This window comes from Bufo gargarizans, chromosome 4 (assembly GCF_014858855.1).
Source record: "Bufo gargarizans isolate SCDJY-AF-19 chromosome 4, ASM1485885v1, whole genome shotgun sequence".
In the NCBI taxonomy this organism is placed as follows: domain Eukaryota; kingdom Metazoa; phylum Chordata; class Amphibia; order Anura; family Bufonidae; genus Bufo; species Bufo gargarizans.
In genome coordinates, this window is record NC_058083.1 from 323,508,840 (window position 1) to 323,525,214 (window position 16,375).

General features: G+C 42.9%; 1 protein-coding gene across 2 annotated transcripts in view; it reads left to right on the forward strand.

Moving 5' to 3' along the window:
• The window catches only part of PDE7B (phosphodiesterase 7B), a 362,595-nt gene that overhangs the window by 306,779 nt on the left and 39,441 nt on the right, over positions 1–16,375 (forward strand). For both annotated transcript variants that reach the window (XM_044290083.1, XM_044290082.1), the window contains one exon: positions 5,845–5,928. In XM_044290083.1, the coding sequence (XP_044146018.1) occupies positions 5,845–5,928 (84 nt within the window). The remainder of the gene's footprint in view (positions 1–5,844; positions 5,929–16,375) is intronic.

Sequence of the window (16,375 nt, forward strand, 5' to 3'; positions counted from 1 at the left end):
ATGTTTTCATCCACGCACGGGGAGAAGCAGCAGCGGTGGTACGGGGACCAGGAGCGGCACAGGGAGTGGGGAGCCAGGTAAGTATATTCAATGTCAGGGGCTTGGCATATGAGGGACATTTTTTAAGTATTGAATAACCCCTTTAAAGGTGTTTTCTGGGGTTTCTATGACTATTTAACAGATATGCTCTGATAGTTGTGTAGTGTCCCACTAGGTAAATGTGGGCACTACACAAGGGTCAATATGACCACGTTATTCTCCACCTCATGTGGAACCTGGTCATTGTATTTTATATGATGTTTTATGTGATTTTCCCTGTTATCTCCTGTATCAGGCCTGTTAGGGGTAGTTCCTCCTCCTAGACAGTAGAGGGAGCTAATGAACCCCTAGTATATATAGTTAGGCCCAGACAGGAAGGGGGGAGTGCAGTATAGTCCAGGAGGCTAGTGAGGTCAGTCTAGCCTGTCTGGGGTTCCTGAGCAAGACAAGCTCAGAAGTTGCATCCAGGGGAGGAGTTGCCTCCTGAGAGAAACTTAGTTCCTACAAAGTACAGTGCAGAGCAAAAGTGATTCCAGCCGAACCAGAGAGCTGAAGGGCAGAAGGATCTATTTAAAGCAAGGAGACATATACCTGAGAAAGTTTTCCCTAATCAAGGATAAAGCCAGCAATAGGGCATACGGGCCTTGGGATAAAGACAGACAGGATTCTGAGGAAAGTGCAGCCTGATCTGTAAGTGTTTAACCCTCTGAGTATCTTGCAAGAACATTGTGCCTGCCAATTGATGTAAACCCTGCATGTTACCACCTCTTACATATGGAACTTTGACCAAAGACTGTATATAGTTAACTGCTTCAGTAAACAGAAGTTTTGGTTCACCACAACATCGTGTTCCTCAATTATTCCTACCATAAATCGGTGTGCCACCATTACCGGCACTGGCGTCACAAATTTAAAGGGATCTTGCCACAGGCACATTAAACAAAACCTGCAACATCCAGGGCACCTAACCTACCATCAGGCCTGGCCCCTATACACAGAGAGTGCCCCAGAGGACCCCTGTTCCAGCCTCTCCATCACTGCTGTACGTCTGCCCAGGGTATATAAAAGACTGTGAGTACTATAACCACCCTCGGTTAGTAACTACCCCTGTGACCTCACCATTCGCCTCACCCTGCAGGGCGGCGTACGGCAGTTGCTTACCCCATGTCCATCTTCCTCCTGACCTGTTTTCACCATGTAAACAAATCCCTCTGGTTTATTACATCCTGTATGTAGCACTTACTGTCGCTGTATCCAACCAAACCCATGATGCACTTCTTCTTTCTTTGCCCTAACTCCCAGCTAGTTTATAGCTCCACTCCCCCAGCTAGTTACAGGCTCTCCCCTATCACTGCTCCTGTTGCTACGTTGACACCCATGGACATTACTTCACAGGAAATAAGAGATACATGGACATAGTCATGTGACCACGGCCCAGAACAGAATATAGATGCAATAACGGTGAAATAAATATGTTACAATATTACAGCTACTTTCATAAATGATTATTTTAAAGGATGCTTATTCAAACTTGAAATCCCTTTAATAATCAGCTTTGGTTGTAGTAATGTCTTTCGTGTAATACCCTGTTGGCATTAATGAGAAATAATTGTTTATTTCATAACTTTTCCACTTAGATAGTGTGTGCTGTGAATTCTCTGTTTCTATTTAGTGCAGTGTATGACTCCATATTGTATTATATTTACCATGTTTATGCAGTTAGCGCTATATATGTGTGAGATAGGTGGATGGTGACAATCTCTGTTCATAGCTGCAGAATATGTTGGTGCTCCTGAACTGGGAAATGGCAAACCAGTACAAATACTAAAGGGGTTGTCTGGGCTTTTACTATTGATGACCTCAGGCTAGGTCATCAATATCAGATCGGCGGGGGTCTGGCACCCGGCGCCCCCGCCGATCAGCTGTGTGAGGAGATGACGCGAGCAGTGTGCACCTGCCACCTCTCTTCCTGCTCTGCTGCTGTCCCATAGACATACAGAGAGACAGGAGATAGCAGGTGCACACTGCGCGCGTCATCTCCTCACACAGCTGATTGGCGGGGGTGCCGGGTGCCAGACCTCCGCCGATCTGATATTGATGACTTAGCCTGAGGATAGGTCATCAATAGTAAAAGCCCAGACAGCCCCTTTAAGGCTAATTTTACAAGAGCGTGTTCAGTCTGGGAAACACCCTGTGTGTGATGGCTGTATTTTCCAGACTGCTTGTCTAACCAGAATTCACAGCATCGTAATGACTTATCATTCTGTGAGTTGAGATTAGAGAAGCATTGTTCGATCCAGGAAATGCAGCCATCATAAGGAGCATATTTCCCGGACTGAGCACGTGTGAAAGTAACCTAAGAAAAACTGCTGCACAGCTTTGTGTGTACTTTGAACATGTGTGTTTTTCCTTTAGATTTGTATTGTGTTTTTAGTTTACACATTGTGATGTTCATTGCTATTTTTACAACCGGGGTTCACTCATAAACCAGATTTTTGCACTTAACTAGAACAGCCATGTTTGTTTTCAATAAGGCTGTTGACAGCTATTGCTCAGTGCAGACATTTTCCCTTAGGTTTATTACTAAAGTGACCCTATGGTTCAAGAAAAAAAAATCCCATTCACTGGGGAACGTACAGAACTCTTGCTGGCCTGCTCTTTATCTTTTCAGCTGCATATATGTTGATTCACTGGTTCCTCTTCTGTCCTCCAAGATGGCCACACAGTGCATCGGCAGCCCAAGACCTGCTCTTGGATTGGCCAGGGTTGCTCACGTGTACAGCTCTGGCCAATCTGAGAGAAAGTCTTTTGGGCGACCTATGCACCAGGCAGTCTGAAAAGGGGTACAGTCATATTGGCTGGCAGAGGAGATCGGAAATTGGTGGCTCTGCAGCTGAAAAGATGGAAAGGAGATCACTATGGAGGTTCTGTTCATTACCATGTGAATTTTTTTCTTGAATTTAAGAGTAGAGCACAGAGATTTGTTGTGGAAACTTCGGCGACTGAAAATCCATTTCATAAATCCAAATGGAGTTGTTTTGGTGGCAAACATGTGGATTTCTGCAAACCCTTTTCAGATGAATGGGACAGTCACAGAAATTTCTGCATATTAATATACCCTAAAGTAGCCCTATTGAGAAGAGGTAAAAGTGTATTTACAATTATTGGTATCAAGATTTCATCTAGAGTAGGGGCCCCAACCATCTGGTTACAGACATGTATGTCTACGTCTTGTGGCTGCTCACATGTATTGTTCATGTATTCTCCCATTAGATGGAAGTCCTGGAAGTGTAACTAGACATTTATGGTATATACTGTATGTTTGATATGTCATAACTACAGTATTTGAGTTGGTAATACCCCTTTAAGTTTTATTTTCAGCACTTGGGATTAGTTCAGTCTGACAATGGGGCCCCCAACCCGAAAAAGTTGTGCACCCCTGACCTAGAGCAACTAAATATAACAATAATCATGTGAATACGATGAATACCCAAACAATAAGGCTACATGCACACGACAGTGAAAAAAAATGTCCGTTAAGAAGGAATGAACTGTCCACTTTTAACTGACTTTTTTTTCACTGATGTCTTTCTGAGAAACGGATGTTAAAAATGGACCCATTCAGTTGTATGGGGGCAGTCGGTCAGTGAAAAACTGACAAGATAGAACATATTTTTTTACGTCCTTTTTTCACTGACAGTCAAAAAAACTGCTGTGTGAATAATCCCATAGCCCCCTGTCATGTGCATGTAGCCTAAAAGTTTCTTATTCATGAAATATATCATTCATGCATTATCTCCCATATTGGCTGGGTCTGTACGTCATAAATAGCAACATATATAATGCACAAGTACTTTCTAGTGCGCAGTGCCACGATGGCCATCACTAAGGACATTGACACTAGTCCCTGTCAGCTGCAAGTATCATTATGCCCATCAGATCCTTGTGAGTTATTTCTACCAACCACTGATCATTCCTCAGTTGTTACGTAAACTGTTCATAAAGCATTGTAAATGAAGAGTTGATGAACAGAACATTAAAGGAGTTGTATCACCCCAGACATTGGTGGCATATCACTGGGGACCTGCGCCTGTCTCTAGAACGGGACCCCCAAAGTTAACGGAGAACAACTTTCATTTCTATGGGACATCTGAAAATAGCCAAGTGCTGGCTCGGCAATTTTTTGGTAGTCCCATAGAGGTGAGTGGAATGGTGGCCATGCTTGTGCGGTGCACCCTCCATTCTTTTTTATGGGTCTTCGAAACTATCTGACCATGCGCACATGGATAGAAGTGAATGGAGAGCACGCCATTTATGCGCGCTGGAATCTTGTTCACTTTGGGGGCCCTGTTCCGGTCGCACTTCTGGCGATATGCCACCAATGTCTGAAGTGACATAACCCCTTTAAAGGTGTGTTTCAACAAAATAAAAATTTCTTGCGGGATTCTGTTGATGTAAAAAAAAAAAAATACACACTTCCCCGATCTCCCGCTGCTGCCATTCACATGGTGCAGGGGTCCCTGTTGTGCTCAATTTCAGGCTTCTTTCCGAACACGGCAGGAAATGGCTTGGAATACCACTCTGGCACTGAGGTGGATCATTGCTGCAACCCTGTGATTGGCTGATACAACCATTTCCTGCCGTGTCGAGATGTCAGCAGGAAGTGGAGCACACCACAATACTAGAGGTAAGGATAAGCTGGTTCATTTCTCTATAGCAATAGGATTGTGTTGCAATGAGTACTGCTGGAGTACCCATTTAATATTAATAGGTGATAACTTATTGTAAATAATTTTATTCAGTGGGCCTGTGACATAGGTTTGGTCTAACAGTCAAAAGACATGCTATCATATTTTTAGAGACAGACGCTTTTTCTGATTCCACAGATTAAAGGGGTTTTCCCATCACATACAATGGGGGCATATCGCTAGGATATGTCCCCATTTTCTGATAGGTGCGGGTCCCACCTCTGGGACCCGCACTTTCAATGAGAACAGAGTGGGGAAATGAATGGAGGGTGCACTGCGCATGCGCAGCCATCCTCCATTCACTTCAATGGGGCTGCAGAAAATAGCCGAGCGCTGACTCGGCTATTTCTCTCTACCCCATAGAAATAAATGGGAGTGGGGGCCGCACGTGCGCAGGACTCTCCCATTCCCTTCTATGGGAGCAGCGATTGGTGGTGGACGGACCCCGGGAAACTCGAGTCCTCTAGCCACAGCTCTCCCCACTCTGTTCTCCTTGTAGGTGCGTGTCCCACCTCTATCAGACAATGGGGGCATATCCTAGTGATATGCCCTTATTGTATGTCATGGGAATACCCCTTTAAGGATGCATTCACATACCCATGATACGGCCATGCATGTTTTGCGGGGGATCCGGACACCGGCCGTGTGCACCCTGCTTCGGGGTGCGGACCCATTGTCCTATCTTTTGTGGCGCATAGGCATGGGTCTGGAAGCACATGACATGTCCTGTCTTTAGCCTCATCTTGTGGATCGCAGACCCATAGAAGTGACATGGCCGGTGCCTGTGTTTTGCAGATCTGTGGTATGGGGTCCTCAAAATGGGCACAGCCGTAATAAGCATTAAAAATCTGCAAAAATTGTGCAGATGTTTAACACTCATTACCTCTAAAACCCACGTATCAAAAAATGCATATTGCAAAAGCGTGCCAATTCACAGTAAAACATCACGCTATTGTAGTTATAGGCTCTACCTTGGCTGCTGCATGTAATTTTACCCTCTATATTCTGTTATGTAAGGTGAACATTTAAATTGCTATGCTTTTTGTATTTCTTACAGGAGAGGCTCGAGTGAGAGGTCCAGCAGGGGTTCTCTCTGAACGCCGTGGCTCATACCCTTTTATTGATTACCGTCTCCTGAACAGTAAGTATAGCTTGCACATTTCTAAGCTCATTTGTGCCATTACCAAACAAAAGTGCTGCAGTGGGAAATACCTAACACATTTACAGTATATGGGGTGTTTCACTTGGAGGAATATTAAGAATATTTTACTGGTGAATATGTTTTGACGGTACGTGTGTGTGCACATTGTACTCATAAGGATCTATGATGCTGTGAGCCTGGGTTAGTTAAAGAGGACCTTTCACCTAAAAAAAATATGTAAACTAAGACTATAGCGTTACTTACATGCCCCCATGATTTCTTGAACGTTAATTCTTTTTTCATTCTGTGCCCCCGTTTGTCCGCTATGCCCCCCGGAATAATTCCCGCCGTCTATGCTAATGAGCCAGCCTCAAATGGGCTGGCTTTAAAAGTTCTCCCGGTCGTGCCTTCCATCTTCTCCCTGGCACGGAGCGCATCCAATCAGCGCGCTCCGCTCTTAGCCAGGGAGAAGACGCTCCAGTTCTCGTGAGACTTCAGAGAACTGGAGCGATTTCGTCTATCACGACCGGGAGAACTTTTAAAGCCAGCCCATTTGAGGCTGGCTCATTAGCATAGACGGCGGGAATTATTCCGGGGGGCATAGCGGACAAACGGGGGCACAGAATGAAAAAAGAATTAACGTTCAAGAAATCATGGGGGCATGTAAGTAACGCTATAGTCTTAGTTTACTTTTTTTTTTTAGGTGAAAGGTCCTCTTTAAACCTGAGCTCAGAACATGACACATCCAAGTAATCCAGATGTATAAAACCTTAGATCTTATATACTGTGTATAATTTGGGAATGGAAAATAAAATGTATTTAAAGAAAAAAAAAAAGTCATACAGATGTATAATATGTCTGGAACATGGATGTGTCAATGTGGCCATAGGCTGGATTGATTTGTGTATTTCTTTTGGAATTTCGGTAGTGTACAATGTAATGGAATGAGCATTTAGCAAATCCACATCGGATGCTAGACACATGGTGATTTCATTCCCTGCGAAGAGTATAATCCGTGGCTATTTCTGCAACAAAATCTGCAATGATATCCAAATTTAATAACATGCACTTTTCTCATCATATTTCTCCACATTTGCTTTATTTCTGCAAAGAATTGGGATAATCACTGTTTTTGGCAAAACATTAAAAGGTTGTGCAGGATTAGAAAAACATGTCCCCTTCACTTCAAAAATAGCCCCACACCTGTTCATGGGTTGTATCTGGTATTGCAGTTCCGCTGCATTGAAGTGAATGTGACACATAACCTGTAGACAGGCGTTGAGCTGTTTTCGGAAGAAAGCAAGCATCTTTTTCTAGGCTTGGAGATCCCCTTTAATTTTTGACTGCTACAGTTCTCTTTAGTCACTGATTCTCCAACAATAAACTTTGAAGGGCATCTGTCAGCAGTTTTGTACCTATGACACTGGCTGACCTATTCCATGTGCGCTTGGAAGCTGAAGGCATCTGTGTTGGTCCCATGTTCATATGTGCCCACATTACTGAGAAAAATTGTGTTTCAATATATGCAAATGAGCCTCTAGGGGGCGTTGCAATTACTCCTAGAAGCATGGCTCTCTCTGCAACTTCCGGATTCTTTGCACTTTGATTGACAGGGCCAGGCAGTGAAAATGTCATCACTGCTGACAGATGCCCCTTAACCACCAGTCATAGTTGTAACCAACACTAACAAAAGATATTTGCAATCAATTGTCACCGCACATGAAATATCTCTAACCCTAATATATATTATCCACTTCTTCATGAATTATCTTCATAGCAAAAATAGCTCAAAGTGTTCCTTCCTAGTCACTAGTTCCACCACAGGGCTCATCGTGAATACTACGGACAGGTAAACCTATGGACATTGTCCGGGATCTACAGGGCGAGTCAAAAGTCACAGGACACCATTTTATTTCAGAAACTAAAGGGAAAATTAATTATCTGAATACCCCAGAAAGTAATAGGTAATAGGTGTAGCATAATAATAGAGAAGGGATTGCGCTGCAGGAGAGAGTTTTCTTGTATTTAAAGGGATTCTGTCACCTCCCCTAACCCAAAAAACGATTTTAAAGCAGCCATGCAGCACAGCTTACCTTGATTAGGCTGTGCTCTTTTATCTTGTAATCCGTCCAGCAGTTTCTGCAAAAAACGACTTTTATTGATATGCAAATGAGTCCTGAATGTGCCCAGAGGGGCGTTTTGTTCCTCTTAGAGAGCTCAGTACCGCCCCTCTTACAGTGCCCAGCCCGCCTTCCTTGCACTGTCTAACCGCCCCCAGCCTGCCACAGCCTCTCCTCCCTCTCCTCCCCCTCCCTCACAGCCGAACGAACTCTCGCACAGGCTCAGTACCCACTGAGGGCTGCGCCTGTGCGATCTGCAGGAGACTGAGGGCAGGAGCTTCATCCTCGTCACTGGGCATGCGCTGAGCCCAGTGACGTCCGATGCTCGCTCTTCCCTGCTGACTGAGGGAAGAGCGAGCATCGGACGTCACTGGGCTCGGCGCATGCCCAGTGACGAGGATGAAGCTCCTGCCCTCAGTCTCCTGCTGATCGCACAGGCGCAGCCCTCAGTGGGTACTGCGCCTGTGTGAGAGTTCGTTCGGCGTGAGGGAGGGGGGAGGAGAGGCTGTGGCAGGCTGGGGGCGGTTAGACAGTGCAAGGAAGGCGGGCTGGGCACTGTAAGAGGGGCGGTACTGGGCTCTCTAAGAGGAACAAAACGCCCCTCTGGGCACCTTCAGGACACATTTGCATATCAATAAAAGTCGTTTTTTGCAGAAACTGCTGGACGGATTACAAGATAAAAGAGCACAGCCTAATCAAGGTAAGCTGTGCTGCATGGCTGCTTTAAAATCGTTTTTTGGGTTAGGGGAGGTGACAGAATCCCTTTAAGTCAATTGATATTCTTTTAGCTGAGGAAATCTTCAGTCAAAAAGGTCCATATATGCACATCAATCCAAACTATGGTGTAGAAACCTGAAATAAAATAGAAACCGCACTATGGTGTAGTAGATTCTCAAAGGAGGTGTTCCCTTGTGAATAAATTATACTCACAAGACTCCAAAGATATTGTGCCTGGAAGGGAGATTCAGCGATACCATCCACCCAAAGACTTCACAGGTTGCGATGGAAGTGGATCCAAAGTAGCGGGTTGGACAATTGCAAGTCAGACCGTAGCTTGCAGTGCCGTAATATGCAGATGTACCGTCTCTCTTAACTTCTACCTCCAAAAGAGAACCGAACGGACGGAAGGCTTCACCGCTTGGACAGAAAACCTGCAAGTATCCACGATCCAGAAGATGGAAAACTGCTTGTCCCAGGATAACACCAGGCTCCCCACTCCTTCTTGATACCAATCACTTCCTCAGGGAGATAGAGGATCTGATATCCATTGGTCACTCATCTCTTAGGGCTCCAGAGCAGTCTGCTGCTTCAATCCTTGGTCGATAATTGGGAGCTGAATCCAGAGATCCTGCTGGTCAGCAGATGATTTTCACCCACAGTCCGCAGCAGGCTTTAGTGGTCTGTTTCCCCAGCCTATGGCTCTCACAAATAGATGCCTCAGTGTCTCAAACCACAGACTCCTCAGCTCCTCAGAGCTGTGGTTGAGAATGGGCTGCCCATTACCCCTGAGGAAGCCAGTGTAACTGGCGAAACATGTCGGGGGGCAGTGTTAGGTTTTAATTAGCGGTCACTCCACCACTGTTTATTAGTATTGCAACACTAGTCCGGATGGACTATAGGTTCAACATCGTTAGTAGTTGGCATTTATAGGAGATAGTGTTGTATAGTCCACGTCGGCACTATCTGTCAATAGACAGCTAGCATCCCTAGTCGCCTGGTGGTTCGTACACCACAACACATGCAGCAGGCACATAAGCAAGGTTACCAGATTCAGACATAGTTAACACTTGCTGACGTGGTGGGACAAACAATTGCCCGTTCTTTTTCTGGGGTTAGGGACCGTGCATGTTTACTTCCCTTCCCTCCCCCCCATCTCCTCCAGTACTACGAGCCAGCAGCATTAACAGTGGCAGGGTGACTGTGTTTTTAATATCCTAGCCACTTTTTTGTTTCAATGGTCTGTACAACCAATAACATTGCGTTATATGCACATTATCCAGTTTTTAATGTATACCGAATAAAAGTGATATATTAATTTGACTTGGGCCAAGATAGGTTTTCTTGCCTATGGAGGCATCTGTAAATAAAGTTAATATTCTATGTTGATAACTTTTGAACCACAAGAAATATTACAAATCTGATTGTGGCAATTGATTAATGAGAACATTCAGGTCTTCTTTGATATGCTATGTGACCTCCTTCCCACTGGAAAAATTTGCCCTTGATCCAATATGGTGGGTTTTAAGATGGCGGTCATGTGGTAGCCCCCTAACCCATTACTTGCTGGGGTATTCAAATATTTAATTTTGCCTTTTTTCCTAAAATAACAGCGTGTCCTGCAAATTTTGGCTCACCCTGTACTGAGTTGAATATAAACATTATTCACACATGTGAACTGTACAGGGATAAATACATAAATGAGTTCTATAAGATGTCGTCAATGTGATAAAGGCGAATAAACCCAGGAATTATATAAGAAAAACGTTCCTCTACCAGGCAGTGCTGCCACACAAAGTACTCATTTTCTATGTACTATATCATGTTGTTAGCACTTTCCAGCAGAAGATTTATAAAATAAGCTTAACAGAGAACCATCTGGTGTTCTCACCAAAGTCCTAGGCCAAGACCAAGTCAGAAGTTGATTTCAACCTTAGTTGACGTCATCACATTCAGTCACAGCGGGGGAAAATAATGAACACATTGTCAGTGTTACCATAGCAACTTTTTTCCTGGGTGACACACTGAGATTTCAATGTCGCTGGAAAAAAAGACCTCTCTGCAAACCTTTGTAAGGACTCCTTCGTTTGTCAAGCTGTATCCAGAAATGAAACCTTTCCATATCTAGCTATTTATTTACAATACTGTCAACTTTTTGTATGATTCCTAAAAAAATTGAAAAATATTGTGATTTGTTGTAGGATTATTTTTTTACCTTATTGATTGCCTTTTAATTAGTGTAAGAGCAGAAAATTGTGCTGAAATTCACATAAATGCCTTTGTGAATTTAAGATTTGTGAATTTAAGATTGCAGCCTGAAAAGTCAATAATCAGATCGCTTGGGCCTAATCATAGTTTGACCCACACAAAACTACGGGGGTCATTTATTATGCTGAAATATGCCTACATTTCGGGCACCGCTATCTGCAACTTTGCCCCGCTCACGCCAGGTCTAAAAATTTGGGTGTGGCGGAGAAGGGGATGGGTCGGCAGGCCCGTCTCGTTCACCATTTTCTACCCCTGTTTTAGGCGTAGAAAAAGGTCTAAATGTAAGACAGCAAGGAAGCTATCTTGCATTTAGAAGTTTGTATAGAGAAAACCACGCACTCTCTATATGAAGTATGCAAAGTAGATTTATTGTGGTACACTCCAAGGTTGTGCAGAATAGTGCAAACAATAAGGAATAAAGAGAGATTGAAGTTAGGTTTACAGTTGGTTGCCTGAATCCGTAGGCAAGTCTTGTCTGGTGACAGAGATATATATTCAGAATATATATAGAATTCTTGGTTTTGCTGTATGTTGGATCGTAAATCTTGTCCAATTAGGCTGCGATATGTGAGACGTTTCGGACGTTATTGACCTTTATCAATCTATCACGGAGGTAAAATATGTGAGGGACTGTAGAATAACTTCCTGCACTAGCTGCTCCATGGTGTTCTCCGGGCGCCTTGCTGCACTGTGACCTGATATCGCACGGCATCAGGTCATAGTGCGCGCACTACATCCTGACTATGTACGCAGACAGAACAGTGCAGCGTGGTTCCCAGAGAAGACCAGGAAGCGGTGACAACAGTCAGCACCAGGAGCACTGTTTTCACCACTCCTCGGTCCTACTGTGTACTAGTGAGCGCTAATATTCACTTCATAAGGGTACTTTCGCACTATCGTTACTCTTTATCGGCACTGAGTTCCGTCCCAGGGGCTCTATACCGGAAAAGAACTGATCAGTTTTATCCCCATGCATTCTGAATGGAGAGAAATCTGTTCAGGATGCATCAGGATGTCATCAGTTCAGTCACTGAACAGCATTTTGGAAGGAGGAAATACTGCTGCATGCTGCGGTATTATCTCCGTCCAAAATTCCAGATCAGTTGCCGGAATGCCGTATCCGGCTTTAATTTACATTGAAATGTATTAGTGCCGGCATAAAAAATACGGCAAAAAATATATAACAGATCCGTTTCTCCGGATGACATCCGGAGAGACGGATCCGTTACGGCAAAGCTGTTGTAAGACGGATCCGCATCCGGATCTCTCTACAAATGCTGTCCGTTTGCATGTAGATTGCTGGATTGCTCTGCCGCAAGTGTGAAAGTAGCCTTAGACGCGCTACCATTTTTCTCCCACTGTTGTGGTAAAAAAGTGCATCTTATGGAGCGAAAAATATGATACATTTTACTGATCAACGGGGGTGCTCGGAGTTAGACTCCCAATAATCTGGTATTGCTTGCAGAATATTTTAGTGTAATTGCCTTTCATTGTGGATAAACAGTATACAGAAAGCACTTAAACATCTGTGCCTTTATTATGTGTTTTTACTCAATTGAGACAAGTACCTGAAAAAGGAAGTGGATAAAAATATTTTAAAAATGATAACTACGGTACATATCTGACTAAAGAATATATATTTCTTTTATGCTCTGTCAAGTAAAATAACTGCATTTTAACCCTCATTCAAGTGATTGCCTTCTTTTCGTAGAAATCTCTGTAAGTCATGGGTGGAAGAATCCATTTACCGTATTTCTAATTTGAATACTTTTTGAAATGAACATGGCATGATTCCCTATGTTTTTGTGATTACTTAGTAGATATTTGCCAAGTTCACTACTGACCTATTGTCCGATGGAACGGGAAGGGTGTTCTAGAGATAGCATTCCGGATACGTCCCATCCACCGAAAAGGCAAAAGGAGGAGATAGAGAGATGTGATAGTGAAAACAATAAGAAGGCTTTTTTGACATTTGCTATCTATTTTCATTACAGGAATAATTTAAGCAGTCAACTTGGAGACAATGCAGTATGATGATAGGATAACCCATTGTGACCAGAAACATTTCACCTTTATTCAAACCTTTAGATTTTGTTTTACAGTTTTAATAATTGGCACACGTAGTTTTACAATTTTTTCTTTTAATTTTTGAATTTTTTTTTTTATTTAAGGAAATTTTTTTAGTGCCTTGTTCATTATTATAGTGCAAAACCAATCCGAAAACAAATTGTATATTCTTTGGTTATTCCGTCCAAGTTGCTGTTATACAATCAATAAATCCAAATAAGTATAGCAAACGCCTTTTGCCGTCAAACACGTGCAGCGTCTTTTAAGATGGTAGAGAGGTTACTTTGCCAAGAATAAAGATAGGAAGGAATGCGGATAAATACAAACTGACATAACTATAGAGGATTTGTAACCAACCTTTTTTCTATAGATCATTTGTACTTTTTTATAATTTAAAAGATTCTGTAGCATTCACATATTACCATTATCTTTCCCTAAATTCCATGGTTTCAGAATTCTCACTAAAATGCAGGAGTGGATTGAGAGTCACCTGGCCCCTAGGTAAAGAGCAAATGGCCTCCTGAGAGATGATAATGTTTTTGGTGAAGATTGTCAGTTCTTTATCCTGAGAGTGGAAAAGGTGGTTTAACCTGTATTCCTCTGAATGGAGAGGGTCTGACTTAGAGAGGTTGTGTCACTTCAGTAAGTAGCATTTATCATGTAGAGAAAGTTAATACAGGGCACTTACTAATGTATTGTGATTATCCATATTGCTTTCTTTGCTGGCTGGATTCATTTTTTCATCACATTATACACTTCTCGTTTTTATGGTTGTGACCACCCTGCAATCCATCAGCGGTGGCCGTGCTTGCACACTATAGGAAAAAGCATTAGTCTATGTGAGCTCCCACGGTCCTGGCCACCAGAGAGGTCTGTACTTTATCCTATAGTGTGCAAGCACGACCACCGCTGCTGGATTGCAGGGTGGTCGTAACCATGGAAACAAGCAGTGTATAATGTAAATGTGCCTTTGGGACTAAAACATTGATGGCCTAACTAGTATTTTATCTTGGGAGCCCTAGCCATCAAACCTTGATGGCCTTTCCTAGGAAAAACATTCGGAGGAGGATTCAATCTGCTAGAGGTGGGAAGGATTTAAATGGTATTCCAGGGTCCTGTGGTGCATTACAGATAGGTTATTCATTTGAATGAACATTGTGTAATGCTTAATTCCCCCTGTGGAGGTGCTGCAGCAAATTTGGACACTGCAAGATTTCCCCACAGATTACATCTGATCACTGGTCCCAGTAGGGAGGAAAGAAATGCTGAACTTTACGTGGCGCACATGGACTACAAAGGGCGCACAAAAACAACCGGTCATGGGCAATGTTTTAGTTTCGGCAGTGTTCAATTTATTCGTAAGACGTCTCCACGTAAAGTTCAGCGTTTCTTTCCTTTATACCGTTACCCGAGTGGCAGGGTGGCCCCTGCCCAAGGCGATCAGACGAATCTAGGCTGCACCAACCGTTACTCATCCATATTTGACCTTCATTGCGGTTGCGTCCAATTGATGCAACCTCAATAGGTGAGCAAACTATTTTCTTTCAGTAGAAATTTGATTTGATGAACTTACTCACCCTATGAGCGCCTTCTCTATCCCATTGGCCACTATTTGCGGTCCCAGTAGGGGGAATCTTTATGGTCTGTTTATTGTCAAGGGACCCTTCTAAGAAGTAGTGATTGTCCAAAGCGGCAAACCCTTTTTAAGGGCTAATACATGATACGGTAAAAATCCATCAGTGTTATTTGCACAGCACCTGGCTGTGCAGATAACTGCAGCTAGCCTCTTCACTTGTGTAGGGGAAATGCAGTAGGAATATACCAGCATTTTAATCCCCTTCTTTCTCAGGATTATGTGGGTCTAAGAGTTCGGACCCCCACCAATCACAAAGTGATGTCATATCCTGGCGATATGCCATTGCTTTATAAGTTATAGTTGGGATAATTTAGTGAAACATATTGTGTACTGATATTTTTTCCATATGGGAGTACAAAAAACCCGATAATGTGTAATCCTCTATTGATGTGAGCACAAGAACTCTGAAAGCAAAGCATAAAAGACCCCAGGCGACACAATTTGCTGGAGACAATGTGGCAGATCACATGTTACTCCTTGTATAAACCATATCTTGCCATAGTAAAGCCAGGCCATGTGCAAAAGCTGCGGAGGATGTTTGAGTGGCTTAAATGTTCTTTATTCATATCAGCCCACCAGCATGTACTAATGAATTACAATTACTCCTAAATCTTACTTTCCATTGAGAAAAAATGTGCAAAAAAAATAGTCCTTGGGCCATGCACATTGTGAATCTAGCAGCATGTTACATGATTTAGGCAGAAATACCGGGGGTGGAGTTGCTATGTGAATATTTATGATTTGTTCACATAGAATCTGAATAATACATAGCAATACTTCAATATTGGTAAAGTTATACATTTACGTGTCTCACGTCAGTCATTTAAATAGCCAGAATGTCTGGGGTCACATTTACTATCAGCAATGGAAAACATTGCAAATGTCCTTGTCCAATATTAAAGAGGTTGGCCACTTTCAGGTTATTGTTGACCAATGTGTTTGTGGGATGCTTATAGCCTTTGTTAAAATTCCGTGGCATTTTGTATATTTCATAAGGTATGCTTCCTTGTTTACAAGATATTTTGTGCTGTCCACACAGAGGTTCTGTCTATAAGATCACTACTCAATGGTATTGAAATGTTTGCCTGGCTTTCATTATATAAACTATTGATGTATTGTGGCGCACAGTGATCCCTCAACGGTCTTAAGACTAGAACATTGTAGCTTGAAACCACACTCATCATACAGTGTCACAGACAGGTCCAGCCAATACACCTGTATTACTGAAATGTATGCACTGATAGGCTGTCTGATAGTGCCGCAGTAAAGTGCGGTACTAGATTTCCTGTACTGCTCTGCACCTATGCCAGGGTGAGCTGCTTCTTTGGACACCAGGTACGAGTGGCTCTATTTTATTTTTCTGGTATCCTGGAGCCTGAAGAAGCTTCTTTCATGTCCATAGAAAGTGATCAACATCCTCTAGCAGCTATTTATGACTTTGATATGTAAGGATTTGCTTAATCATTTATTAGTTATTCTTATTTTTTCTTATCTTGGGGTGATATCTTGGGGACTTTGGAACTAATTACTAGTTTTCCATAGAGATATGGTCTCAGCCTACAATTTTTCCAACTCACAAAGCTCGTCCAAGAACAAATTAACATTGTACCGTAATTTGAGGGACCACTGTACTTGACAG